The sequence below is a fragment of the Malus sylvestris genome, chromosome 13, assembly GCF_916048215.2.
Source record: "Malus sylvestris chromosome 13, drMalSylv7.2, whole genome shotgun sequence".
In the NCBI taxonomy this organism is placed as follows: Eukaryota; Viridiplantae; Streptophyta; class Magnoliopsida; order Rosales; family Rosaceae; genus Malus; species Malus sylvestris.
This window is the reverse complement of record NC_062272.1, coordinates 25119806-25147761: the sequence shown is the minus strand read 5'-3', so window position 1 is coordinate 25147761 and position 27956 is coordinate 25119806. Positions and strand designations below refer to the sequence as shown.

The following is a 27956-nucleotide window of genomic DNA, read 5'->3' as shown; positions in this document are numbered from 1 at the left end:
CCAAATAATCCTATTACGAACCCAATGTTCCTACACAAGGTGCCAACCAAGAGATCGACAAGTCTACCACCATAGACGAGTTATAGGAGGAAGTTATGGAAATCTGTTTATCCTTGTAGGATGTTCGATGAAGCCTACAAGGAAAAGAACCCACAAGACTAACCAACATGAAAGCACAAGTGAAAGATTTGGAAGAAGCTGTCTCTTGCTTTAAAGAGGCATCGGCCCGAGCAACGCAGATCTAATTCCCTATATATATTATTGATCTGATCCCTGAAATGCCGTCTCAAAGATCTACCCTCGAGAGGTGTCGTAGAAATTTAAGAAGACTTCAAGATTTCTATCCTATTTAATATTTGGGTAAAAAGACACCCTCCAGAGTAAATTGCATATACGACGAACAAGAATTTATGGGGAACATCAGGAAGGAAAGGAAAACGGCATGCAAGAAGATTCAATTAACAAATTACTGGCCATCAACTCCAACATCTTGATGTTCCTCGACTAAGACCTGGAAGCGTCCACTCACCGCGATGATGCCCTCGTCGTCAAAATGCATATCTCCAACGCTAAGGTCAGTTAGGTCTTGGTAGACAATGGATCAGAAATGAATGTCCTTTTCAAAGATGTTGCAGAAAAGATAGGTATTCTTGATAGAATCAACTCCACTACCTTTACATACGGGGTAAAAAATAAAAGGAGACTAAACGGTGGAACGCTACTGTCGAAAACATAAAGATGATCCTGAAGGGAGAACAAAGTTCCAGCGCTCCCATTAAAGAATCGGCATAGCAATCACAATCGAGGGTGTCAGCTGACGAGCTACAAAGAATTCGACCAAGATCTCAACCTGCATGAAAACAGTACTCCGGAATTAAAGGCTGTTAATGCACAAAACCGGAGGGGTCTTGGAACAACGTAAATCCGACCGTGAATCTGCAAGAAAGTAAAGAACACAAGATGTATCGTGGTTTACCCCAATGTTTGGGCTACGTCCACACTAATGTTGATATAGTTTCACTCTGAATGGTGAATATACATGAAGGCTAGAGGCAATGTGCTCTCTAGCCTATTTTCTGTGTGCTCTCTTCCCATGGCCTAAAACTTGGCCTTCTTAATGAGGAGAGTGAGGAGTCCTTTTATAGAATAAGGGCTCCTCACTTATTACATATTTGCCCCTTCATTTATTACATAATTACATTTGAGTCCCCCGAGTATTTATACGAGGTCTAAATGTGGAGGCCCTAAGTATGGTACAAACAGTAGTCCCCCAAGTCTTCATTCAAGAGAGTCTTTTGGCTGGAGACTTGAAATTTAGTCCATGTGTGGGCCGAAGTAACTAGATGTCGTCTAGAACTGATACTCGATATGAGACGGTGCCCAATGTGCAATGATACTCAACTAGAAGTAGCACATGTTGCAAGGCTGCTCGGCTTGTGGCTTATGTTGCCTTGGTTGGCTTGGCTTATGGCGTTGAAGGTGAGGGAGTCCCTTTTATAGAATAAAGGCTCGCTCTTCAATACATAAATCATAGGCTAGAGTTGATGCTCGCGGCGAGGCGGTTGCTCAGCAGGTGGCGATGCTCTCTAATAATTGTGAGGGAGTCCGTTTTATAGAATAAGGGCTAGCTCCTCAATACATAAGTGATGGATTATGAGTGATGCTCGCGGCGAGGCCGTTGCTCAGCAGGCGGTGATGCTCTCTAATGATGGTGAGGGAGTCCCTTTTATAGAATAAGGGTTCACTCCTCAATACATAAGTGATAGGTTAGAAGTGATGCTCGCGGTGAGGCGGTTGCTCAGCAGGCGGCGATGCTCTCTAATGATGGTGAGGGAGTTTTATAGAATAAGGGCTCGCTCCTCAGTACATAAATAATGGGCTAAGTCCCCCCAAGTATTTTTCATGAGGCCCAGTTGCGGAAGCCCAATATATGGTACATAGTGTAGTCCCCCAAGTCTTCAATCAATAGGTTATGTTGGCTGGAGACTTGAAATTCAATCCATGTATGGGCCGAAGTAGCGGTTGTTCGGAGGTAGTCTTTGTAGACCATGCACTAAAGCTTTGTAGGTGAAGCTTTGAAAGTGAAGCTTTGAAGCTGGAGCTTTTGTAAATGAAGTGTTTGAAGTCGGAGCTTTGTAAATGAAGCTTTCGAAGCTGATTGACATGAGTGATGCTCATGAATGTTTATGTTTATTTGACATGAGTGATGCTTATGGATGTTGACATGAGTGATGCTCATGAGTGTTGACATGAGTGATGCTTATGAATGTTTATGTACGGTTGACATGAGTAATGCTCATGTATAATTTTGGAGTACTGGACGTACTTTTGATCACCTAGTCGGTGATAATAGCGGCATGTTGCCGAATAATTTTGGAGTACTGGACGTACTTTTGATCACCTAGTTGGTGATATAATTTTGGAGTACTGGACGTACTTTTGATCACTTGGTAAGTGATAAGCAAGTGGGTGTCCGGTCAGGCAAGAGATCACCATGAGCACGTGGCTCATCAGTCTATAAGTTGGTAGACTTCTTTAATCAGCAACAATGTTGATCAATGGATCTAGTTGCTCAATAATTCCTGACAATAAATGATAAGTACGACCGTATAATGAATAAATCAAATTGACAAAGTTTGTCAAGGCAAAATATTGTATTATGTGCCTTTTATGAATAAATGATTTATTCTGTTGTGTGATAAATGACATGTTGCATAAATCAACAATATATTAGGTATTGCCTAAATGTGTGTGTGTATATATATATATATATATATACAATCATGAATAAATGATTTATTCAATTGTTTGATAAATCACATGTTGTATAAATCAATAACGTGGTAGTAATCATGTGGTATTAGAAATAATAATTATATTATTTAATCATAAGTCATCATGAAATAAAAATAATAAAATTATTATTTTATAATTAGTCATCATGACCAAAATAATAAGATATTTAAATAAACAAATGATAATTTTAAATAAATCAGCCAAAAGATAAGGTACATATCTTTTTTCATGTGGTCGACAAAGCCATCTGTCCTTTATTCAAAGCGTCATGAAAACTCTGGACTCAACTTTTCTTTAACCTCAAGAAGGTGACAGAGCATCAACATGCTAGCACATGTGAATGTCCGGTAAAGCTAAGCCCTTTGTTGAGAAAAGCTATTCCCTTTGTCCAAGTGGGTTGTTGAAGAGAACTCATCATTGCAGCTCCACCACAAGCCTGCATCCTTCTTTACTCGCACAAGCTTCCCTGAGTGTGACCGGCGTACATGCCTCGTAGCTATCCCAGTTGTTGGTGCCTTCCCACCAGCAAGGGCTTTTACATGGTGTTCAGATAGAAAAGATGTAGGGGATTTCGGTGATGACGATAAAACCTCCACATTCTGGCTGGCAATTTTTAACATTCTAGCTGGCAATTTTTAACATTCCCCTCTGCTCATTCGTCAGAAATCCCTCACTCAAGGCCATTTACCCAGCCAAAAGTCCTATACGTATACGAAGTCGGAAGCGCCGAAAGTAACCGCCGGGAATGTGAACCCGGTCATGGAGCGGGTCAGAGCTCGGAGAATCCAGGTTCTGCGACGAGGAGTTGTAGTGCGCCACCGCACATGATAAATTCCCCATGCTGGCGCTCTTCTTAATGATCGAGCCATCGGTGAGCCTCACACCGAACAGCTTCACGCTTCCGCCGCCATATAAGGAGGGGGACGAGGAGGAGGACCCTACATGTATCGGGCACGTGCGCGAGTTGTGCCCGTTGTTGCTATAGTGAGAGCACCACCGAGTCATTGTGCCCGACTCAGCCGGTTCGGTGATGGCGATTCGGGTCTCGCCAGACCAAGGATCAGCGAGTGAAAGGGCGAGCTGAACGTTGGAGCAGTCAATGAGCTTCTGAAGATCTTCCAATCGGACAACGTCATAGTTAACATAACGGCGTATTTGAAGGAGCCTGTAGAATCGATGGGAGGGAAGACAATGAGGGCATATGCTGATGCAACAATCCAAACAACAAATGTTTTTTTTTCGTTCTTTTTTGCAGTTTCGTGGAATGAGCAACCAGCAAAGAACTTCTCAATGTAGAGGGCTTCCAACCATGCAGGCTTCTGAATTCCCATGATCACATAAACACTTGAAAGAGAGAGCCCTCATTTGAGCTGTTACCAGGGACAGTGGTGTAAACATGAGAGAGAAAGAGAGAGAGAGAGAGTTGGCTATCTCTTGGGTTTTGCAGATCCACGGTGGACAGTGGTGAGGTTGTGAAGGTTTCACGGTGGTAAGATGAAAAATTGAGAGAGAACCGACATAGCTTTTTGTGTCGATTTCCCACAGACGGCGCCAAATGTTGATGCACAAAACCGGAGGGGTCTTGGAACATCGTAAATCCGACCGTGAATCTGCAAGAAAGTAAAGAACACAAGATGTATCGTGGTTCACCCCAATGTTTGGGCTACGTCCACACTGATGTTGATATAGTTTCACTCTGAATGGTGAATATACAAGAAGGCTAGAGGCAGTGTGCTCTCTAGCCTATTTTCTGTGTGCTCTCTTCCCATGGCCTAAAACTTGGCCTCCTTAATGAGAAGAGTGAGGAGTCCTTTTAGGGTGCGTTTGTTGCGCCGGACTGTCTATGACTGGACTAGCTGCCGGGACTAAGCTGGACTGGCTTAGACTGGACTAAGCTGGACTAACTTAGTGAAGCGTTTGGTGCAGTCTCGGACTAAGAAGCAGGATAAGAAAAACAGTACTGTTCACCAGATTTGTGTTTGCTTAGACTAGGACTACAAATTTTTGCCATTGTGTAATAGAGTAAAGCTACAAATCTCATGATATGGGTTAATTGGAGCATATTTTTACCATGTATATTATGAATCTTAAAAAAAATTGACAATTGTTTTGTTTCTATTACCTGCTAATAGAATTGGGTTTAATTTGCAAATGTAGCTTGATTTAAACTCTATCACCCAACAGAAGAAAAATAATAGTGGCCAATACATGCAACTTCAACAAATACAAGTACATAAGATCTCCATAATTTAGAAAATCCTAGTTAACATTAGTTAACATTAGCCAAAATAGATCTCCATAATTTACAAAATGGCTAGTTAACATAAGCCAAAATACTAGTGCAAAGCTAAGTTATAAGTCATAACATAAGATTGTATGATTAATAAAATACATCCATGTTAACGTTAATAAAATACATCCATGTTAACATTAGCCAAAATCCTCATCCGCTTGCGTTGTCGCTTAAAAGCCTTTGGACGAACACTTTCTTGAGTTCCGGTTTGATTGCCCTGAACACTCCCACATTTTTTGGTTTATCCAAAATAAGAGACAATGCATCAATTTGATCCATAGGAGAGAGACCCATTGCTTCAAGTTCATTAGCTATGTCAGTATGATCTGCAGTACCTTGAACTAAAGCTTCAGTTACCATTTGCATCCTCTTCCCACTTTCAACATAAAAATCTTTCAGTCCACTGATAATTGCCTCGGTTCCATCACTTGAACTTCCCACAACTCTTTTCCTCTTTCTTTGGCTATTTTCAGATGGGGTGCTTTGTTGGCTTTGTTGGTTCATTGAAGAAACAAAATTATCACCTCCAATATCACTTTCACTAACATGATCATGACTTTGTTCCTCCACCATTTGAGCAGGGGTTTCGGCTACATTACCCGTAGCCCGATCTTTTCCAAATATATATGCAAATCTATCAAACAGTGGAAAAGGTTTGCTTCTCCATCCATCGGCTTCTTTATTTCTCTAAGATTATATCAACATAGCAAAACTAAAATTTAGCATGCGTAACAAATATAGCAGCAAGAATATAACTAATGCATAAATAAAATAGGATATGAACCTGCACATAAGTTTGCCATGCGTCATCACTGTCAACTTCAACGCACTTTTTGACATCATTCCATGCAAATCCACTTGTGTTTATCATGTCAACGACCATACTATATGTTTTTTTCCATTTCTTCAACTTGGACTCAATATGTGGATTTGCCTTTATATTTGAATGAGGACATAAAATATTGACAGCTTTTGCTATTTCAACCAAAGTACCTTGTTTGAAAGCACCGGTGTCACACCGTTGCTTCCGAGCAACAAAATCCTCAAGAACTCCGAGTAATACTTCTTCCTCAAATGCTTCCCATTTACGCCTTCTTCCTTTTGGCTCTTGAGTAGCATTCAAAAAATTTTCGTTATCCATACCTAAACAAAAAATATTTTAATGAAGGAAAATACCATACAAATAATCAATTTGCATAATATCCAATCAACTTGCATAATATCCAATCAACTTGCATAATATCCAATTAATTTGCATACCATCCAATCATTGTGCTAATATCTAACAAATGCATGATAAAAAGGAATACTAAAATAAAATGTTATCATTAACACATATAGCTAGTTCGGTTGCTGGTTCCTAATTGCTCTCCACTCATTATACATTTCCTGAGCCATATCATTCCTCATTGCAGTCCACTGGTCCGATGTTTGAACACTACCAACATATTCACCTTCTTCTGTATTTTGTCCATCTTTTATTATTGGCAAATTCTCCATTGGATCTACAGACATCTCTTGCCTAATAAGATCGTGTAGTAGGCAACAAGCGGTAATTATTCGACCTTGTGTCCTTATCGGATAGAAAGATGGACTCCTTAGTATCGACCACCTTCCTTTTAGCAAGCCAAAACAGCGTTCAATTACATTCCTTGCCTTAGAATGCTTCATGTTAAAATATTCTTCCTTATTAGAAGGTGTTCGTCCCTCCCATTCAGATAAATGATAAGGTATTCCTCTATAGGGTGCAAGGAATCCTTCACCATTTGTATAACCACCATCTACAAGGTAATAACAACCTAATGAAAAAAAAAATAGACCTTATTAGTGTTTTGTAGTTGACAAACAGAACTAAACCTAACTTACAAAGTTGAGACTAAGTAATAGTCTTACCCGCTGGTACCTTAAAACCATTAGGCCTACTAATTGCATCATGTAGCACTCTAGAGTCTGATGCGGAACCCTCCCACCCCGGAAACACATATATGAACTGCATATCTCCTGAACACACACCTAACACATTAGTTGCGACTCGACCCTTTCTTGTTCGGTATCTTGGTTTGTCAATTTCAGGTACATGCACATCAATGTGTGTTCCATCCAATGCTCCCAAGCAATTCTTAAAAATAAAAAATAAAAAAGTTTTTGTTAATTTATACAAAGGGAATGAAGAGTTAAAGCTTAGGGAAAATGAAAAAAATTTCTCATCATACCTTAAAACATCGCCACCTAGGATATGTAGAATCAATAGGCACAGGCTGGGGGACTTTTAGTAGGATACCTTGTAATCGCAAAATTCCTTGCAATACGCTATTGAAATACCTACTTATAGTCTCTCCCGACCTATAAAATCTACCGCCAACACTACGATTCTTAGTATGATGTGCTAATATTTGTAAAGTCATACACACCTGTTCCTCTACAGACACCAAACCATCAGTTTTTACCCTCCCATCTTGACGAAGTAAGTCGCATAATATGCCAAAAGTCCTTCTATCCATTCTCAATTCGTTGACACATTCAGTATCAGTATTCCCTATTATACCATTCAGATAACACAAACTAATCTCTCGTCTAATAAGTGAACGGTTAGTCAATGTGGGTCGTTCAACATGTCTCTGTTTGCCACGTAGCATCATCACCACAAGAATCGTACAAATACAAATTGTCTCCAAATAAGACATCTCTAACAATAAGATCAATAAAAGCTTCCTTCGATCCATATCTATCCAAACAAAAAAAAAAAAAAACAATAGTATGAGGATTGCTATCATTCCTAGGCATTGCATGTGAAGAGGGAAATTAAAGGACACCTGTAATGCAGTAGCCTTAGCCTTAGCCTTCTGTTTATGCTCCTCTTCTCTGCAACAAACAACCACAAAAAATTGCAATTCAGCATCAACCCCACACCATACAAAACATTCACATTGTAATATCATGGTTATAAACCAAGTACATACACACACACTCATGGACAAATGTGCAAAATACACATACATACTCACACTCACACTCACACTAACACACACACACGGACATACACACACACTGCGCACACACACTGCACACTGCATACATACTGCATACATACACACACACACACACTGCACACACACACACACACTGCATACATACCTACACAAACACTGCACACATACACACTGCATACACACACACACACTGCACACACACTCACACTCACACACACTCACACTCACACTTACACTCACACTCACACACTGCACAGTCACACACACACACACACGGGGACAGAGTGCAACACACTCTTACCCTCACACACACACTCTGTTTTTATACTCACACACACACACACACGCACACACACACACACACACTGCATACACACACACTGCACACTGCATACATACTGCGCACACACACACACTGCATACATACCGCATACATACACACACACACACTGCATACACACTCACACACACAGTGCATACACACACACACTGCATACATACTCATACTCATACACACACTGCACACACTGCATACATACATACTCATACTCATACACACACTGCACACACACACACTGCATACATACACTACACACACACACACTGCATACATACTCATACACACACTGCACACACACACATACTGCACACACACACACACTGCATACATACCGCATACATACACACACACACACTGCATACACACTCACACACACAGTGCATACACACACACACTGCACATTGTATACATACACACACTGCATACATACTGCATACATACACACACACACACTGCACATACACACACACACTGCATACACCCTGCATACATACACACTGCAAACACACTACACACACACACTGCATACATACACACTGCAAACACAGTACATACATACACACACTACATACACTACACACACACACTGCATACATACACACTGCAAACACAGTACATACATACACACACTACATACACTACACACACACATTGCATACACTACACACACACCCTGTAAGTACACACACACTGCATACACCCTGCATACATACACACTGCAAACACACTACACACACACACTGCATACATACACACTGCAAACACTACACATATACACACACTACATACACTACACATACACTACATACACTACACACACACACTGCATACATACACACTGCAAACACAGTACATACATACACACAGTACATACACTACACACACACACTGCATACATACACACTGCAAACACAGTACATACATACACACACTACATACACTACACACACACACTACATACATTACACACACACACTGCATACACTACATACACTACACACACACACTGCATACACTACACACACACCCTGCAAGTACACACACACTGCATACACCCTGCATACATACACACTGCAAACACACTACACACACACACTGCATACATACACACTGCAAACACTACACATATACACACACTACATACACTACACACACACACTACATACACTACACACACACACTGCATACATACACACTGCAAACACAGTACATACATACACACACTACATACACTACACACACACACTGCATACATACACACTGCAAACACAGTACATATATACACACACTACATACACTACACACACACACTACATACACTACACACACACACTGCATACACTACATACACTACACACACACACACTGCATACACTACACACACACCCTGCAAGTACACACACACTGCATACACCCTGCATACATACACACTGCAAACACACTACACACACACACTGCATACATACACACTGCAAACACTACACATATACACACACTACATACACTACACACACACTACATACACTACACACACACACTGCATACATACACACTGCAAACACAGTACATACATACACACACTACATACACTACACACACACACTACACTACATACACTACACACACACACTGCATACACCCTGCATACATACACACTGCAAAACACAGTACATACATACACACACTACATACACTACACACACACAGAGACACACACACACGCAGACACACACACACAAGCACAAAGTACTCCCATTGTTGAAACCCCAATTTTTAAAAATCGAAAACAACATGTGGGTAGGACTTCCAAGTTTTACAACATTGACATCCTAAATTCCCAAGTTCCATCTCATCTTATGAAAAGCCCAAATCCTAATTTCAATTTCACCTAAATATCAAAACTCTAATTTATTCAAGTGCAGATCTCTATGATTCAAAAATTATCAAACCCAAAACAATCAAATCACATAAAACTCAGTAAAATTACCTTCTACAACACAAATACATGCAATTAATAGAAGAATCGAAGTTTACCGTTCAACTCAGATGAGGCGAGCAGATGCAGAGATAGGAAGGCGCTCAGAGGAGGGTGAGGAGGAAGAAGATGAGAGAGCACGGCAACGAAAATGAGAGGGAACGTAGAGATGAGGACGAGGGAAGACAGGAGGAAGGGACGAAGGAACGAAGGGAAGGCAGAAACTCTCTCGGCTTGCTCTGGCTTACGAATCCGCTGGGTTTTGGGGTTGCTCGCGAAGACCACCTAAGGAGGTCTTTAGTCCGACCGAGTCCGGCTTAAGCTCATTAAAGCTAATCCGGTTGCACACCAAACACAGGACTATAGTCCTGTCCAGTCCAAGCCTTGCTAATCCTGTCAAACAAACGTGCCCTTATAGAATAAGGGCTCCTCACTTATTACATATTTGCCCCTTCATTTATTACATAATTACATTTGAGTCCCCGAGTATTTATACGAGGTCTAAATATGGAGGCCCTAAGTATGGTACAAACAAAGGCCAATGAGGACGTCGTATTGATCTCGATCAACTAGAGTGGAAAGCTAAGACCAGATCGAAACTAACGGATTGAGAAAAAGAACTATTTACTAGCTTTTTAGTTAAAACCCTCACTGGAAGATCTAGAATTGTAATTGCTTCTCTTAAAGACTGATTCCTCGTTAGATCAAAAGATGATTGTCCCTTATTGTTTCTACTTATTAAATCAATCTTGACCAAGGGTTGTTTGCATGTTAAGAGTACCTGAACCTATGTTTGACAATGAAGAGGTTTCAGACTTTGAAAACTTATGGTATGTGTGTCTGACCATGAATTTGTGTGGAGTCTTCATTATGAAATCTAAAAGTAGATGAACTTGCATACAAAACACGAGAAAAATAAGGTTGGTGGTAGTTTTTCCTTACTTTGTTAATTTAGTTTGATCTTTTTTGTCATTAAATTTTATGAGATTAGCCTCGTACTTGCACAAACTATTCTAAACTTGCGAGTAAAGCCAGTTTACTTTCCTTACTTTCGCCTCATCTACTATATTTTTCTCCATCATTTTCTAATTACAATCTCAAATCCTTGATGTTTTTGAATCAATGTTTATTGTTCAGCAATAGCTATATAGGGATCAAGATGGTAATTGAGACATTTGAGACATGTTGGATATTTGTCAACAATCAATTAAAAAATAATAATAAATAAATAAATACACACACACACACATAAATGAATTTAAATATGCTAATAAACAATAAAAGTAAATTGAACCTAAGTAGTAGGAATAAACGAAATTAATTTTAAATTGAAATTAATGTTAAACAGATAAAATGAAGATCGAGGCTTGCACACCGCAATATTCTTGAAATAAAAATTCGCTCATGCTCTGTGCTTATAGTTCTGTATGCGTTTGCTTTCACCAGAATTCAACGATCTAAACTAGGATTCCAGGACCGAAAAAATTAGTTTCTAGTGAATTTCTTTGTGGTTCTCACAATATGAATGATGTGCAGATTTGTGTATTCATCTTTTCCTCTAACTTTTTCAGATGTCCTCAAACATTCTCAGACTTCATTCGGAAAAATGTGTCTATTAAAAAATAAAAAGATTAATTAAATAAAAATTAATTATTGGATTTAATACTAAAGTCCAAGCCCAATCCCTAAAACCCAAACCCAAGGTTCAAGTCCAAATTAGCTTTTCATAGTCCATTTTTTCAATCACTTGGTAAGAAGGAAAAAATGTTATAAAGTGTGAGAAACTTTTGGTGTGAGCAATGTGGGACAATGAGATTTCTACTCAAAAACTCAAACAATATATTGGTCTCAACAATTGTATTATGACATTTGTTTGAAAAAGTTAGCAAGTTGGTCACTTCAGTCCATTTAGAAGCCAAACCTAAAAACGTGGGTTCCCTCCTAGCCCCAAGTTCTAAAATCAAATCCCAAATTCGAATCCCACCCAAATCCACAAAGCCCAATCCTACCTAACCCAACCTATATCCAATCTACCAATTGTATTACCGATTCGTAGTCCCCTCTTTTATTTTCTACTAGCTTCTTATCACATGTCTGTGGTAATTGGTACGAGATAATTCATATAGTTTGCATTATGATCATGACAATTTAGTTACCATTCTAGTTTAATTAATTTGTCGAATACACTTGTAGAACATAATACAAAATGGGATCCAACTGTCTCTAGGCACATTTAAAGAAATTAATCCATGTAGGTATATAAAATCTTTAGTTTTAAGAGCACTAGTAACTTAAGAATCATATAGCTTCAATGCGAATCTGATTTTGTCAACATTTTTACCATAATGTTTTGGTGAATCGATTTCTTTATAAATTTATGCAGCAACCAATTTGTTAAAGATATTTTTTTTTATCGAGACGTATGTACCATTATAGAAAATAATTCCCAACAACTATATAATTGTAGCTTTGGAGACACTTGTAACTCATAAACTTAAGTTTAATAGCAAAGTGTAACTCCAAATCATCATAATTTTGCCTCTATCTATCAACAAATCGAAGAGATATGGAGAAAGGTTTACTCAAGTTAGCTTTCTACCTTATGCTCTTGATTGCTGCATGTGGTAAAATACTTCTCACCAATACTTTTTACCACACGAGGATACCTATATAGATGAATTATACATTTTTATGTATTTTTGCTTTCTATTGCTTAGATTGTATTTGTCACATTCCGGCCTAGGCCCCACCACATTCCGGGCTCGACTTTACCGTAGCACGATATTGTCCTCTTTGAGCCCTGACCACATCCTCACTGTTTTGTTTAAGGAAACTCACACGAGAATTTCTCAATGGGTCACCCATCTTGGAAATGCTCTGACCAATTTCTCGCTTAACTTCGGAGTTCCTATGAAACCCGAACCCAATGAGCTCCCAAAAGGTCTCGTGCTAGGTAGAAATGGGAATATACATATAAGGCTTACAGGATCCACTCCCCTGGGCAATGTGGAATGTTACAATCTACCCACCTTAGGGGTCCGACGTCCTCGTTGGCACACTTCCAGTCAGGGATTGGCTCTGATACCAAATTAATTGTTACATCCCACATCTCCTAGGGAAGTGGATCCTGTAAACCTTATATGTATATTCTCATCTCTACCTAGCACGAGGCCTTTTGGGAGCTCACTGGCTTCGGGTTCCATTGGAACTCCGAAGTTAAGTGAGTTCGCGTGAGAATAATCCCAGGATGGGGGACCCCCTGGGAAGTTCTCGTGTGAGTTCCCAAAAACAAAACCGTGAGGGCGTGGTCGGGGTCCAAAACGGACAATATCGTGCTACCATGGAGTCGAGCCCGGGATGTGGTGGGGGCCCGGGCCGGGATGTGACAATATTGATCAAGGGAAAAAAAACCTCAAGAATTAGTATTTAAGTAGAAAAGTGCAATTCTAATATTACTCAAGGAAAAATGATATGGTAGGTTTGCAATTTGGAGAAGAAGCAAGGGGTGCAATAGTGAGGTTTCCCTGCAAACATCTAATGAATGTCCTGACCCAGCCAAATGCTTATACATCAACACTATGTGTAAGTGCCTGCCGGAAGGAGTACTAAAGTTCATTGCTCAAGACTTCTCTACACCCTAACGCCATAACTGATGCTCTTTTAAACAAATGTCAGTGTTACAACACAAAAATACTTCAGTTCTCGCACTATGTTCTTAAACTATTTGTGATGCTCGTAAAAAAGCATACAAGTTTTAGATCCAATAATATTTGAATAAGTTTGTTCAAAAAAATAATATTTGAATAAATATTAAACATCTACTTAATACATATAACTTCTATTGGTTTGGTTTACTTGTTATGCAGCATATAAAAGAGCGTTGAAAGAAACTATCACGACTCATCGTATTGAATTAGGAGTTTAAAAGATTTTAAATAAGTTTATAAATTCAAAGGTATTAAATCAAGATTTTAAGTGAGTTTGTACCATACTTGACCAATCCCGAAACTACTGAGCACCGGTCAATGTTATATCGTCAAGGACCCAAATGAGTTTCCTTCCAACCAAGAGGCCAATCACAGCGCGGCACGTGTCGACATCAGAAGCCAATCATAGCGCAACTGTTGTCAACATCAGAAGCCAATCACAACACGACACGTGTCAATGTCAGAATGAAACTAGAAACTCTATTCTATAAATAGAGATCATTCTCTCACAATATTTCCGAATGTCATTTGTATTAAATCATTCACTAGTACTCACTAAAGGAGAGCTTGAACCTATGTACTTGTGTAAACCCTTCACAATTAATGAGAACTCCTCTACTCCGTGGACGTAGCCAATCTGGGTGAACTACGTACATCTTGTGTTTACTTCCCTGTCTCTATCCATTTATATACTTATCCACACTAGTGACCGGAGCAATCTAGCGAAGGTCACAAACTTAACACTTTCTGTTGTACCAAAGTCCTCATTGATTTTGTGCATCAACATTTGGCACCGTCTGTGGGAAACGACACTTATTCCCACTCTCTTCAGCTTTGCCAAGCTGGTTTCCACCATTCGTACACTCTCTTTTGACCAGGCATCGCTCTCCAACATGGGGAGCGAAGGAAGCCACAACACACAGAATTACATCCCTCTTGCACCTAGCGCGAAGCAACGAAAGAAGGAAGGAAAAAGGGTTGCTCTTCAAGCTAAAGTCGATGAGCTAGAAGCTCAGAACAACAAGATAGTAATGAAGAATGAGGTTCTCAAGGAGCAGTATGAGAAGCTCTTTAAGACACTCCACGAAACTAGGCGTACTCAAACACGTGAGCTCATTGCCCCTGTGGACATCAACCATCATCTGGGTATCCCCTAACACGAAGGGTCACCTCCATTCGACATGGGTATCCTTGATGAGGAGCAAGCTAATCATTAAAACATTGATCAACATGAGACTTCTCTCAACCCAGATGCTTCGACCCGAAGCAGGAGAAGTGGAGGAAAACACCTCCTTGCAGAAGGGTTGGAATGATCGAAAGCCATTTATCGTGACTGCTAAGACTTCCTAAAGTAACGTCGAGAGAATCCCTTCCACATATGCTCGAAGATCAATGACCTAAGGGTTTCTGAAAGATCGGTCCCTTTCCAAGATCCAGGCCAGCTGCCAATCTAAGGAAGGAACGACAGGTCCTAGAGGAAATTGAAGGTATAGGGGACTCTGAGGTATTCCGACAGACTCGCCCTAGAAGTTAGTACGGCGTGTCCAAGAAAAAACCATACGCCCTTGCTCAAACTTTCCTACTTCCAAGAGGCAATGGAGACTTATGAAAGAAAATTCCAGTGGTACATGACTCCACTCAGGACCCCTTTGTCCTACAGCTCATTGAGGAAGTAAACAAGTTGAAGGCCGAACTTTAGGCCGAGATACCTGACTGGAACCAACCCAGGCTTGACCCTCTCATAAGGAGGATCCTCGACACCCCTTTCAAGTGAAGACAAAACAAAAGCCTTGTTTACAACTCTATACTGGAATGAAGGACCCAATTGAACACCTTAACCTCTTTGAGTCCACCATGGCATATCAGATGCACACCGACGAAGAGCGATGTCTTCTCTTCCCCTCCACCCTCTCTGGTGGAGCTCTAAACTGGTATTGCCGTCTTCCACCTGAGACAGTAGACTCATTTGAGGAACTGAGGAAACTGTTTGTCTCTCAACACATCTTCCAGACCGATCGCTTGCATTCTGCAGATGACTTGTACACTATTAGCTAGAAGCCGGATGAGTCACTACGAGAGTATGCTGGTCGCTTTAGCCATGAGTATTCTCGCTGCGCTGAGGCAGATGACAAGATCGCCCTCAAGGCCTTCACGGTAGTGAAGAAAATGCTATTATAAGAAGGCATATACATTACAAATGTTTTGACTCTCAACCGCTTGAGATCTTTTGTTACACAAGCCATTCAACAAATATTTAAAGAAAAGAGAATTTAGACAACTTCTTCTAAGTCTTTTGCGTTCCTAGCATTGGAACACTTGGTCTACACTGACCTACCCTTATACTCCAACTCAGAGCTTCAACATGCATACTTTGACACAAAGTATGTGATACTAAGTGTTACAACCAACATGGTTCACATATCAAAAGCATGGATCCCTTCATGCATAGCAAAACATTCATAAGCATCATTCATATCAATCAACATAAACATCATACATTCCAACACATTCATACATAAACATCATACATTCCAACACATCCATACATAAGTCAACTGTGCTTTGAAAGGGTTCAACATACTTTGTGTCTTCGACACTTGCTACAATGTGCCTCGACACATTGCCCTTATTCTCACCAACCAGGTGATGAAATGTGAAGAAGGAACTCATCTTCATGCCACCAATCAGGTGATGAAATGTACAACCCGTACTCTAATATCATTTGGCAACTTGCCACTCATCCCACCAACCAGGTGAAGAAAGAACTCATCTTCATGCCACCAACCAGGTGATGAAATGTACAACCCGTACTCTCCTTCATGCCACCAACCAGGTGATGAAATGTACAACCCGTACTCTAATATCATTTGGCAACTTGCCACTCACCCTACCAACCAGGTGAAGAAGGAACCCATCTTCATGCCACCAACCAGGTGATGAAATGTACAACCCGTACTCTCCTTCATGTCACCAACCAGGTGATGAAATCTACAACCCGTACTCTAATATCATTTGGCAACTTGCCACTTATGCCATCAACCAGGAGAAGAAGGAACTCATCTTCATGCCACCAACCAGGTGATGAAATGTACAACCCGTACTCTCATTCATGCCACCAACGAGGTGATGAAATGTACAACCCGTACTCTAATATCATTTGGCAACTTGCCACTCATGCCACCAACCAGGTGAAGAAGGAACTCATCTTCATGCCACCAACCAGGTGATGAAATGTACAACCCGTACTATCCTTCATGCCACCAACCAGGTGATGAAATGTACAACCCGTACTCTAATATCATTCGGCAACTTGCCACTCATGCCACCAACCAGGTGAAGAAGGAACTCATCTTCATGCCACCAACCAGGTGATGAAATGTACAACTCATACTATCCTTCATGCCACCAACAAGGTGATGAAATGTGTTGAAATGTGATGAAGGAACTTACCTTCGTACCACCAACCATGTGATGAAAGCAACTCACCATATATTCCACCTACCAGTAGACGAGTGGTACAACTTGTACATGTGAACTCCTAGCATTCACAAATAATCAAAAACCGTCAAGCTTGACAACTCAACTAGGGGAGCACTTATGCCCAACAAGAGTTATAGTCACCAACAAAGTCTTATTGAAAGCCAACAACAACTTCAGTGCATGGCATACGAAGATCAAGTTATTCAGCCCTCTTGCATCTGCTTCAGACATTTCCCCTCCGTAACAATGCAAATACTACAACTCGTAGAAAGCTTTACACACTCTTGATCAAGACAGTGTGAAGCAAAACCAATTTATGGTGCCAACAAGAGCTTCATCAATGGAGGGTAACCACAATTCTCAAAAGCCTCACACACTCTTGATCAAGACAGTGTGAAGCAAAACTAATTTATGGTGCCGACAAGAGCTTTATCAAAGAAGGGCAACCACAATTCTCAAAAACTTCACACACTCTTGATCAAGACAGTGTGAAGCAAAGCCAATTTATGGTGCCAACAAAAGCTTCATCAATAGAGGGCAACCACAATTCTCAAAACCTTCACACACTCTTGATCAAGACAGTGTGAAGCAAAACCAATTTATGGTGCCAACAAAAGCTTCATCAATGAAGGGCAATTACAACTCGTAGAAAGTTTCACACACTCTTGATCAAGACTGTTCGAAGCAAATTCAATTTATATGGTTCATCCAAACCTTCGACTACTACAAGGTGTGGCTTGCATCACAATCTCTTGCTTAACAGTGTGGAAGCAAAATTTGTATATGTTGTCTCTCCCACATTTTCAAATTTCTAATTTTCCAAAAAAAAAAAAAAAGAAGAAAATTCAACAAATTTCTAGTTTTCCAAAAAAAAAAAAAAAAAAGAAGAAGAAGAAATGAAATTGGGAAATTCAACAAAGTTTCACCACAAAAGTTTCATCAATGGAGGACAACTACAAATTCTCAAAAGCTTCACACTATCTTGATCAAGATAGTGTGAAGCAAAATCAATTCATGGTATCCAACAAAGCTTCACTACAAAAGTTTCACCAACAAAAGCTTCATCAATGGAGGACAACTACAAATTCTCAAAAGCTTCACACTATCTTGATCAAGATAGTGTGAAGCAAAATCAATTCATGGTATCCAACAAAAGCTTCAACTCTAAATTTTCACCTATAAAGCTTCAACTCCAAAGCTTCACCTACAAAGCTTCAACTTTAAAGATTCACCCATAAAAGCTTCAACACCAAAGCTTCATCGACAAAAGCTTCACCCACAAAAACTTCACCTACAAAAGCTTGACCCACAAAAGCTTGACCCACAAAAGCTTCAACACCAAAGCTTCACCCACAAAAGCTTGACCCACAAAAGCTTGACCCACAAAAGCTTGACCTACAAAAGCTTGACCCACAAAAGCTTCACCCACAAAAGCTTGACCCACAAAAGCTTGACCTACAAAAGCTTGACCCACTAAAGCTTCACTTACAAAAGCTTGACCCACAAAAGCTTCACCGACAAAAGCTTCACCCACAAAAGCTTCACTCACGAAAGCTTCACCTACAAAAGCTTCACCTATAAAAGCTTCACCGACAAAAGCTTCACCGACAAAAGCTTCACCCACGAAAGCTTCACCCACGAAAGCTTCACCCACAAAAGCTTCACCCATAAAAGCTTCACCCATAAAAGCTTCACCCACAAAAGCTTCAACACAAAAGCTTCACCTATAAAAGCTTCACACACTCTTGATCAAGATAGTGTGAAGTAAAATCAATTCATAGTACCCAACAAAGCTTCAACCTCAAAGCTTCACCTACGAAGCTTCAACACCAAAGCTTCACCTACAAAGCTTAATATATATATATATATATATATATATATATATATATATATATTTTCGGAAATTCGAAAATTCGAAAATTCAAAAATTCAAAAATTCAAAAATTCAGAAATTCAGAAATTCGAAAAATCGAAAAAAAAAAAAAACATTGCCTAGGCCCCTTCTTCTTTGGGCCTAACAATTTTCATAACAAATATATATGAAGGAGGAGTTTTGGGCTACCACTTAGAAAGGAAAATGGTGAAGTTTTGTTACTTTAGACGCTTGGCTACTAGCAAGACACCTCATTCGTCAACTCCCTCGACCGGAGACTTGGGGAACTCCTACCATATGCTACTGCACCTTGATACTCGGAAGTCTCGCGACCACTCAGTGACTTGGATTTTTCAAGTCTCCAATTGAGAAGTTTTCCTCACTCGGGAAATTAAGGGAACACTACCTCAACCTACATGCTTCACTCACAAAACCTTCAACATACAAGCTTCAACAAAAGAAAAAATTCAAAGAACTTAGTGAAGAAGGCTTTGGTGTATTTAACACAATACGTTGAAATGAAGCAAAGCATATTTATTGATATCTCCGATAAGTTACAAATATATACATATACATGAGTCAAAATAAACAAACAAGAGGGAGCCTTCACAAATATTGCTTAGGAGAAGTCTCAGCAATCGGTAAAGCCCCAGAAAAGGAAGGCACCGAAGGGTGATCATTCGGAGCCTCAGTACTGGACAGAACCCTAGAAGGAGGAGGCATTAGAGGTTGATCATTTGGAGCTTTATTACGCGGTACAGCCCTAGAAAACGAAGGCAATAAATGCCTTTGGAACAAACCCACAAACCTCTGATGGTCAAGTAAAATCTGACCATCAGATTCTGGCATCTAGTCAATCTTCATCTTCATGTTTGTAGCATAGTCATGTGCGAGCTTGTGCAACTATTTATTCCCATGCTTGAACCCTCTAATCTCTTGTTTAAGACTTATCACTTCAGCCGCCAATGATTCAACTTGACGGATTTGAGCAAATAGGTGTTGGGCCATATTAGACACAGAACCTGCACACTGAACACTGAAAGTCAGGGAATCCTTAACAGCCAACTCATCAGACCGTTTGGAAAGTAGTTTGTTATCTTTGGGAGTGAGAAGGTTCCTGGCCACCACCGCAGCGGTCATATCATTCTTCATCACAAAGTCTCAAACGGTAAGAGAACCAGTAGGGGATAAGAAGGATGGGCGCCATATGTTGTCTTGAGGAGACATATCTGCCTCTTCACCAAAGCTCAAGTCAAAATGACGGTCGGATGGGCCATACATTTAAGAAATAATGAAGGAGAAATGAGGTTCAATAAATCTCCGAAGTACAAAAATAAGGGGAAAATTCCTACAAGCAATAACTCTCTGAATGTACTTCTTGCATATAATTGGTGCCCTTATAAAAGAAAGGGCAACATGGTCGTTGGTTCAAAAATCGAAGAGGCACCACTCTCCGGATTTCGAAAAGGCACCATTTTCCACACGCAACATCAGCTCCTCGGGTACCACAGATAACTTTGCCAAAGATCTCTGACAAAGTTTAGACACATAAATTTTGAAGGTCCAGCTACCCTATTATTACCCACAAGGGTAAAGAAACAACACCACTGCTTGATAACTGCAAAGTCCCTATGTGTGTCAACCTCCGTGCTCCGTGGCAAGGCAGACTGGCAAAAATGCCCAACCTTTACTCATATTCGAGAAAACACTCCCAACAAGATTGCTTGCTCAAAAATCGAAGAGGCACCGCTATTCGATTCTTGAGAGCCAGACTCCCAACAGGATTACTTGCTCAAAAATCGAAGAGGCACCGTCTTCCGAATCTCGGGAGCCAGACTCCCAACAAGATTGTTTTCTAAAAAATCGAAAAGACACCGCTCTTCGAATTTCAAGAGCCAGACTCCCAACATGATTGCTTTCTCAAAAATCGAAGAGGCACCGTTCTCCGAATCTCGAGAGCCAGATCCCTAACATGATTGCCTGTTTGAAAACCAAAGAGCCACCGTTCTCCAAACTTTGAGAGCCAGATTTCCTTGGATAAAGCTTGTCTACAATCTTTATACCCAACATCAGCTTTCCTGATACCACAGACCACTTGTTCAAAGTGCTTTGACAAAGTTAAAACACGTGAAGCTTGCAGCTCCCACTACATTGCTATGACCAAGAAGGGTAAAAGAATAGCATTACTACTTGTTGTTAGGGAGACTCCTATATATGTTGACCTCCATCCTCCACGGACAGGCAAACCTGCAAAAATGCTCAACCCTTCCTCATAACTGAGAGGACACTTCCAACGAAGCCTCTTGAAATACTCAGCTTTCTTCCCCCTCATTAATACCTATGCAAACCAGCCACACCAAAGCAAGAGTATCTCATATCATCAGGGTTAAAAACAAGAGTATCCCATATCATGCTTTTTCCCTGTCTTTTTCTTTGCCCTTGTTCTTACCTGCAGGACAAGCAGAAAAACCGCAATCAGTTGGAACCTGAAATCAAACTTTCGATCTGGAACTGATTGCCCGGAATCTTTGCATGGTTGTTTTCCTAACATTGCTCTTGAGTACTCATCCTCAACTATTGTCAAGGTCACAAAATCATTTGGCAAATACCTCAGAACAGTTGATACGATATTGATGCTTTACACTGAAGCTGCCATGCATGGATGAGCCGCTGAGAAGTAGTGCTCTGAATGACCATTTAAATGCAAAGGTTGCATTCCACTCCTGCATCGGGGACAAATGATGTAAAAGATTGAAGCAAAATGATCAATAATGAGCTGGAACAGATCACTACAACATGATGCCCTTGCTGCAGAACCACACAACCCAGACAGAGGAGTCTAAATCAAATCCAAACCCAGCATCGCTGCCCTATCCGAAGAACTCGAGAAGCTTCAGCAACCTTTCGTTGACACCATCGCCAAATAGCAAAGCCTTGCCATACCATACCCACTACTTTGTCGACAACCAAAGTATCCAATTTCATTAAGGTCGAACGTACTCTAGATTTGATGGACTTGTTATGACCCTCAAATTCTTGAGTCGGTCTTATACTTTAGAGGAAACTAGAAAACCCTCCAGCCCAGTTTAAGAATAAGCATATGGAAAGTTACTTCTTCAAAAGCAAAAGTATCTCATATCATCTCTTCTCCATTTGCTTCTCCTTATCTTGGTTGCTGTTTACGACACAAGGAGAATGAGAACAATCAACCGGAAGCCGAAGTCGAACCTCCGATCCAGGTTGCTTGCTTGGAAGTCTGATTGTTTACCTTGTCTGTTACCTCCTTCAGCAAATATCCTAGCTTGGCGACTTGGGGGACTCCTATTATAGGGTTTGTATCGCACTTAACCAAGCCCGAAACTACAAGTAAGCTTCAAGTGAAATTGATACATTACCTTGTGCATCTTCATCAGTTAAAGATACCACCCCTAGAGGGAGGAAAAGTACTTCCAGAGAAGATGCCACATGTACATATGAGACAGATAAGGCAAGTGAAAATAATACCACACTTCGGTACTTAGAAGTTTCGTGATTACTCAATGGCTTGGATCTTGCAAGTCCTTAATCGAGGAGCTTCCCTCACTCGGGAACTTAGGGGAGCATTGTTTGTACCATACTTGACCAATCCCGAAACTACTGAGCACCGGTCAATGTTATACTGTCAAGGACCCAGAAGAGTTTCCTTCCAACCAGGAGGCCAATCACAGTGCGACACGTGTCGACATCAGAAGCCAATCATAACACGACACGTGTCAACATTAGAAGCCAATCACAACACGACACATGTCAATGTTAGAATGAAACTAGAAACTCTCTTCTATAAATAGAGATCATTCTTTCACAATATTTCCGAATGTCAGTTGTACTAAATCATTCACTAGTACTCACTAAAGGAGAGCTTGTACCTATGTACTTGTGTAAACCCTTCACAATTAATGAGAACTCCTCTACTTTGTGGACGTAGCCAATCTGGGTGAACCACGTACATCTTGTGTTTGCTTCCCTGTCTTTGACCAAAGCAATCTAGCGAATGTCACAAATTTAACACTTTTTGTTGTACCAAAGTCCTCACTGATTTTGTGCATCAACAAAGTGAATCCATCCATGGGTATATAATCAAAATTTTTCAGGAGTTCATAAAACTCCAAAGAAATTTAGATGTATTCAATCAGGATTTTAAAGTAGTGCATAAAACTCTATGTGTATTTAATTAGGAATTGTTTTTAAAGTTTTTTAAAAAATTAAGAATTTCGATGGATTAAGAACGATATTATAGTGAATTTTAGGCTTTAAGAAATCAAGCCTCTCCTTCTAAGATTTTGAATGAATTCACATGGAGTCTATGAAACTCCATAGAACTCCGTTAAACTTCACATATTTATAACTCTTTTAAAAACCTTTAAACTCTCAATTCAATGCAAATTAAAAACATAACATAAATTCACAACAAAACAAATAAAGTAGCAGTCTTTTTGTCATAAAATGATATCAAAGACTTATAAAGATTGACCTTTTATAATCTGAATGTGGTAGTAAATAATGAATACTACTATCTTTACTTATTTACTACTTGGATCACTTTAATATAAATTAGTATCACTAGCCTTACTTATTTACTACTTGGGTCGTTTGAATATAAATTATAAATGGGTAACATAAATCATACATATAATAAAACTCAGTTTTCCGGCACTGTTGATAGGAGCATATTTATGCGACTTAGCTAGCTTGTTTTCTTGCATTTTCATAGTTAGTTTGTGTTTATTATAGTGATTTAAGCTAGTTTCATGTGTTTGTAGGTTTAATTGGCAAAGTTGGCAAGAAAGTGCATTTTGTAGCACTTTAGAGCAATTTTGGGCTGGAGTGGATTGCATGCATGTGGAGCACAAGGAATGGATGTTCTTGAGGATCAAATGAAGCTAGGAGGGTGTCAAAGAGATGGATAAATTAGTTCAAGTCTTGGAAGATGAAGTAATCAGCTGCAAGGGGACCTAAATACTTGGTTCTAGAAGCCATAACATATCCCTAAAAAGGTGTCGTGTCCTTCCCCCTTGTCCCATCTAGAAACTTGCACAAATACCCTTCTAGAAGGTTTACCCTTATCCCTAAATATATGCGGCACCACCCTTTCTAGAATCCCTAGAAAGGTGGTGCCTAATCCCCTTTTAGAAGCCCTAAAAATCTGCTAGAAACCCCAGTTATTTCCCCTCTTGGATTGAGCCAAGTCTTGTGCCGCAAACCCTAAGCCTTTTCCCTTCATAAATTGTGGAAACCCTAGCCTATAAATATATGTTTTCAGCCACAATTTCACACCACCACCCCCCATATAATTCTACATCATGGAAACACATTCAGTCGCAACCTTGGAGAAGAAGAAGTTTTGTCGTGGCTTCCATTGGAGGAGGAAGACCTTGTGCCGCAAGCCATCTGCAACCATTGGAGTTCTAAGAGTTCTTTCTTCCCTTGTTTCGTTTCCATGTTTATTTTACTTTGCTTTTGAATTATTATGAACATGAGGAACTAAATTCCTTTTTAGTTAGAGGTGAATTCGAATCCATGGACATATGTTTAATATGAATTGATTACTTTCAGTTATTGTTTCGTAAAACATGAATGTGATTTACTTATCTATGTTATTGAGAACCTATTCTTGTGTGTTCATTAAGGACGCATACTTAGTTTGTATGCAGGGATTTGATGCTAAATTATAAAGGAATTTCACATAATCGTTATGAACTTATAATTAAAAGTAGTGGAGATTGCTAGTCACAATTGTGTTAAGTAAATTCTTGGCAAGAGTATCATGCATCTCATAGTTATGATTGCCTTGTCAATGCTTATGATTTTCATGGAGCTTAATGATCTTTGAATGTATCTCTATCATGCTGTTCATATAGGGAACTTGAGAAAAATAATTTGGTTGCGATGCGTTATCCATTCAATTCAATGAATTTAGGGAATTTGAAAGTTAATTAGTGCATTCACAATTAATTTGGGGCATTGTGATTCATGGTTTAAAGAAACAATAGTGGAAATCGATTTATGTTGCATATGGTTCATTTATGGAGAAGGACCCTCTGGCTAAGTTTTCACCATTCAAATCACCTAATTTACTTTGTTTTGCAGTCTGTTTAGTTTAGTTAAATTTTGTCCAAATCAATCCCCCTTTTAATTAAGTGTGTTAAATTAGTTAGAAAAGTGTTTAAATCTGTCCAATTTAGTGTTTTGAGTCTTAATAGTCTTAAATTCATCCAATTCACTCTTTAGAGTCAGTTTTGAGTCAATTTCACTTATTTGTGCTATTTTGAGTAGTTTGAGTCAGTTTTAAGTCTAAGTGTTTAGTTTTGTGTTTCTAAGTTTAGTTTTGTGTTTTTGAGTCATATTTGTGTTGATTAGCAGCCCTAGTTAATCCCCGGTCTAGAACGATCCCTACTTTCATATACTACAGCTATCTTAATAGGGTTTCAATTTGAGTGTTAGAATATTTCACATCAACTGTTCATTAACAGTGAAAGGGCGAAAATGCCCTCAGGCTTTACTTTGTTAGCTCCACTGTTTTTTTTTTTTTTTTTTTTTTTTTTTTTTCAGTTATTTGTCCTTTTTGTCCATCAATGCCAGGTGCTGGCCATCGTTTATCTGGATGGTTTGATTTCATCTCCTTCACTTTACCTTTCAGCTTTGTTTTCTCCGTCGTGAATATGTGGTTTTCTTTCTTTGTTGTCTGCATGTCGAATCCTTTGTTGTTTTGGGCACAGAATAGTTGTGATTAAATTGGGTTTTGGTTTGTTTGGGGATTTGGTTCCGGCTCTTTATTTTCAATCTTCGTTTTCAGAATTTGTGAACGTTTTGTCGAAACTGACGAAAACGTTTGGTCCAAATTTATAGAGTTTGTGTTCAACATTTTATTCTCATCTTGCAATTGTTGGGACAAGAAGTTTAAGGTGAGTTTGTTTTCAATATTTTATCCTCATCTTCCAATCGCTAGGACAAGAAATTTAAGGTCTTCGTTTCTATTGTTGCTGTTGATTTCCAGGTTGGGACAAGTTTTTTGTCAAATTGTTGGCCGATCACATGGTGCCTCTTGCCTCTTCAAATTATTGATGGAGAAATTGTATTGAGCTTAGGTATGTTTTAAACAACTATATGTAGTTTTTGTGGCACTCCACAGTTACGTCAAATCCTTATGACAATGAATCCAGAACGAAATCGCGCTAAAGCTAGGACGTCACCCCTAAGTGGCGCGCTGTGTGGCCCGAGCACAGTGATAAGTGAGCAAGGGTCGCTGTATCTCCATCGGCACCCAGATGCAGTGTTAAATGAGCAAGGGGGCCATAGAAACTTCTTTTCGAACGACTCCACTCAAAGTTGTTTGGGAGCATATGCTCCTATCAACTTTACACAGGACACACAAAAGAAGTACTTTGATCCTATTAGACGGGGGATGGTGAAGAAGCTAAGACAGAAGGGTAGAGTTCAAGAGAGTAGAATGCGTTTAGGAACGTGGAATATAGGAACCTTAACGGGAAAATCTATGGAAGTAGTGGAAGTTATGGTGAGGAGAAGGATAAATATTATGTTCCTACAAGAAACTAAGTGGGTTGGTCTTAAGGCAAAGGATCAAGAAAACTCAGGGTTTAAGCTTTGGTATTCGGGCACAAATAGAACGAGAAACGGTGTTGGCATCATTGTGGACAAGACCTTGACACAAGATGTTGTAGATGTCAAGAGGGTAGGAGATAGAATCATGGCAATCAAGATTGTAATAGGACAAGAACTCATCAATGTGATTAGTGCGTACGCACCTCAAGTAGGGTTGGATACGAGTTCGAAGGAGAAATTTTGGGAAGACCTTGGAAACTTGGTGCAAGGAATTGCTCAGATGGAGAAGTTATTTATAGGAGGAGATTTAAATGGACACGTGGGCAGGGAGACAGGCAACTATGGAGGTTTTCATGGTGGCTATGGTTTTGGGGAGAGAAATGAGGATGGGGAAGCTATCTTGGATTTTGCAATGGCATATGACCTCTTCTTAGCCAACACCTTCTTTAAGAAGAGAGAAGAACATGTGATCACCTACAAGAGTGGGTCGTCAAAAACACAAATAGATTTTCTTCTAATGAGGAAAGGGGATCGTATAACTTGTAAGGATTGCAAAGTTATACCGGGGGAGAGCTTGGCTAATCAACATCGCTTGTTGGTGATGGATGTATATATCAAAAGAGTGAGAAAAAAAGAACAAGACTTGGAAGTGCCCAAAGACTAGATGGTGGAATCTAAAAGGAGAAAAACAAGTCATTTTCAAAGAGCAAGTAATCACCCAGTGTATGTGGGATAGAGAGGGGGAAGCTAGCCAAATGTGGGATTCCATGGCTAGCTGTATCCGAAAAGTAGCAAAAGAGGTATTAGGAGAGTCCAAAGGCTTTGCTCCACACCAAAAGGAATCTTGGTGGTGGAATGAGGAGGTACAAACAAAGGTGAAGGCTAAGAAGGAATGTTGTAAAG

At 39.8% G+C, this 27956-nt stretch overlaps 1 protein-coding gene and 2 long non-coding RNA genes across 3 annotated transcripts; 1 reads left to right on the top strand and 2 right to left on the bottom strand.

The window, feature by feature from the left end:
• Window positions 1–6628: 6628 nt before the first annotated feature.
• Window positions 6629–7323, bottom strand: LOC126597006 (uncharacterized). The gene is made up of 3 exons (XR_007614097.1): window positions 7303–7323; window positions 6983–7208; window positions 6629–6888 (listed from the first exon to the last, which is right to left on the bottom strand). It is a non-coding gene; the product is annotated as an uncharacterized LOC126597006 (long non-coding RNA).
• Window positions 7324–7334: 11 nt separating this feature from the next.
• Window positions 7335–8731, bottom strand: LOC126597007 (uncharacterized). Its single transcript, XR_007614098.1, has 3 exons — window positions 8562–8731; window positions 7903–8224; window positions 7335–7814 (listed from the first exon to the last, which is right to left on the bottom strand). It is a non-coding gene; the product is annotated as an uncharacterized LOC126597007 (long non-coding RNA).
• Window positions 8732–26648: 17917 nt separating this feature from the next.
• On the top strand, window positions 26649–27722 carry LOC126597003 (uncharacterized). Its single transcript, XM_050263756.1, has one exon. The coding sequence runs from the start codon at window positions 26896–26898 to the stop codon at window positions 27715–27717; it is 822 nt and encodes a 273-aa protein (XP_050119713.1). The 5' UTR covers window positions 26649–26895; the 3' UTR covers window positions 27718–27722.
• The last annotated feature ends 234 nt before the right edge of the window (window positions 27723–27956 follow it).

Bases quoted from the DNA above. Each gene is read 5' to 3' on its own strand.
- LOC126597003 (XM_050263756.1), top strand. From the start codon at position 26,896: ATGGTGAAGAAGCTAAGACAGAAGGGTAGAGTTCAAGAGAGTAGAATG.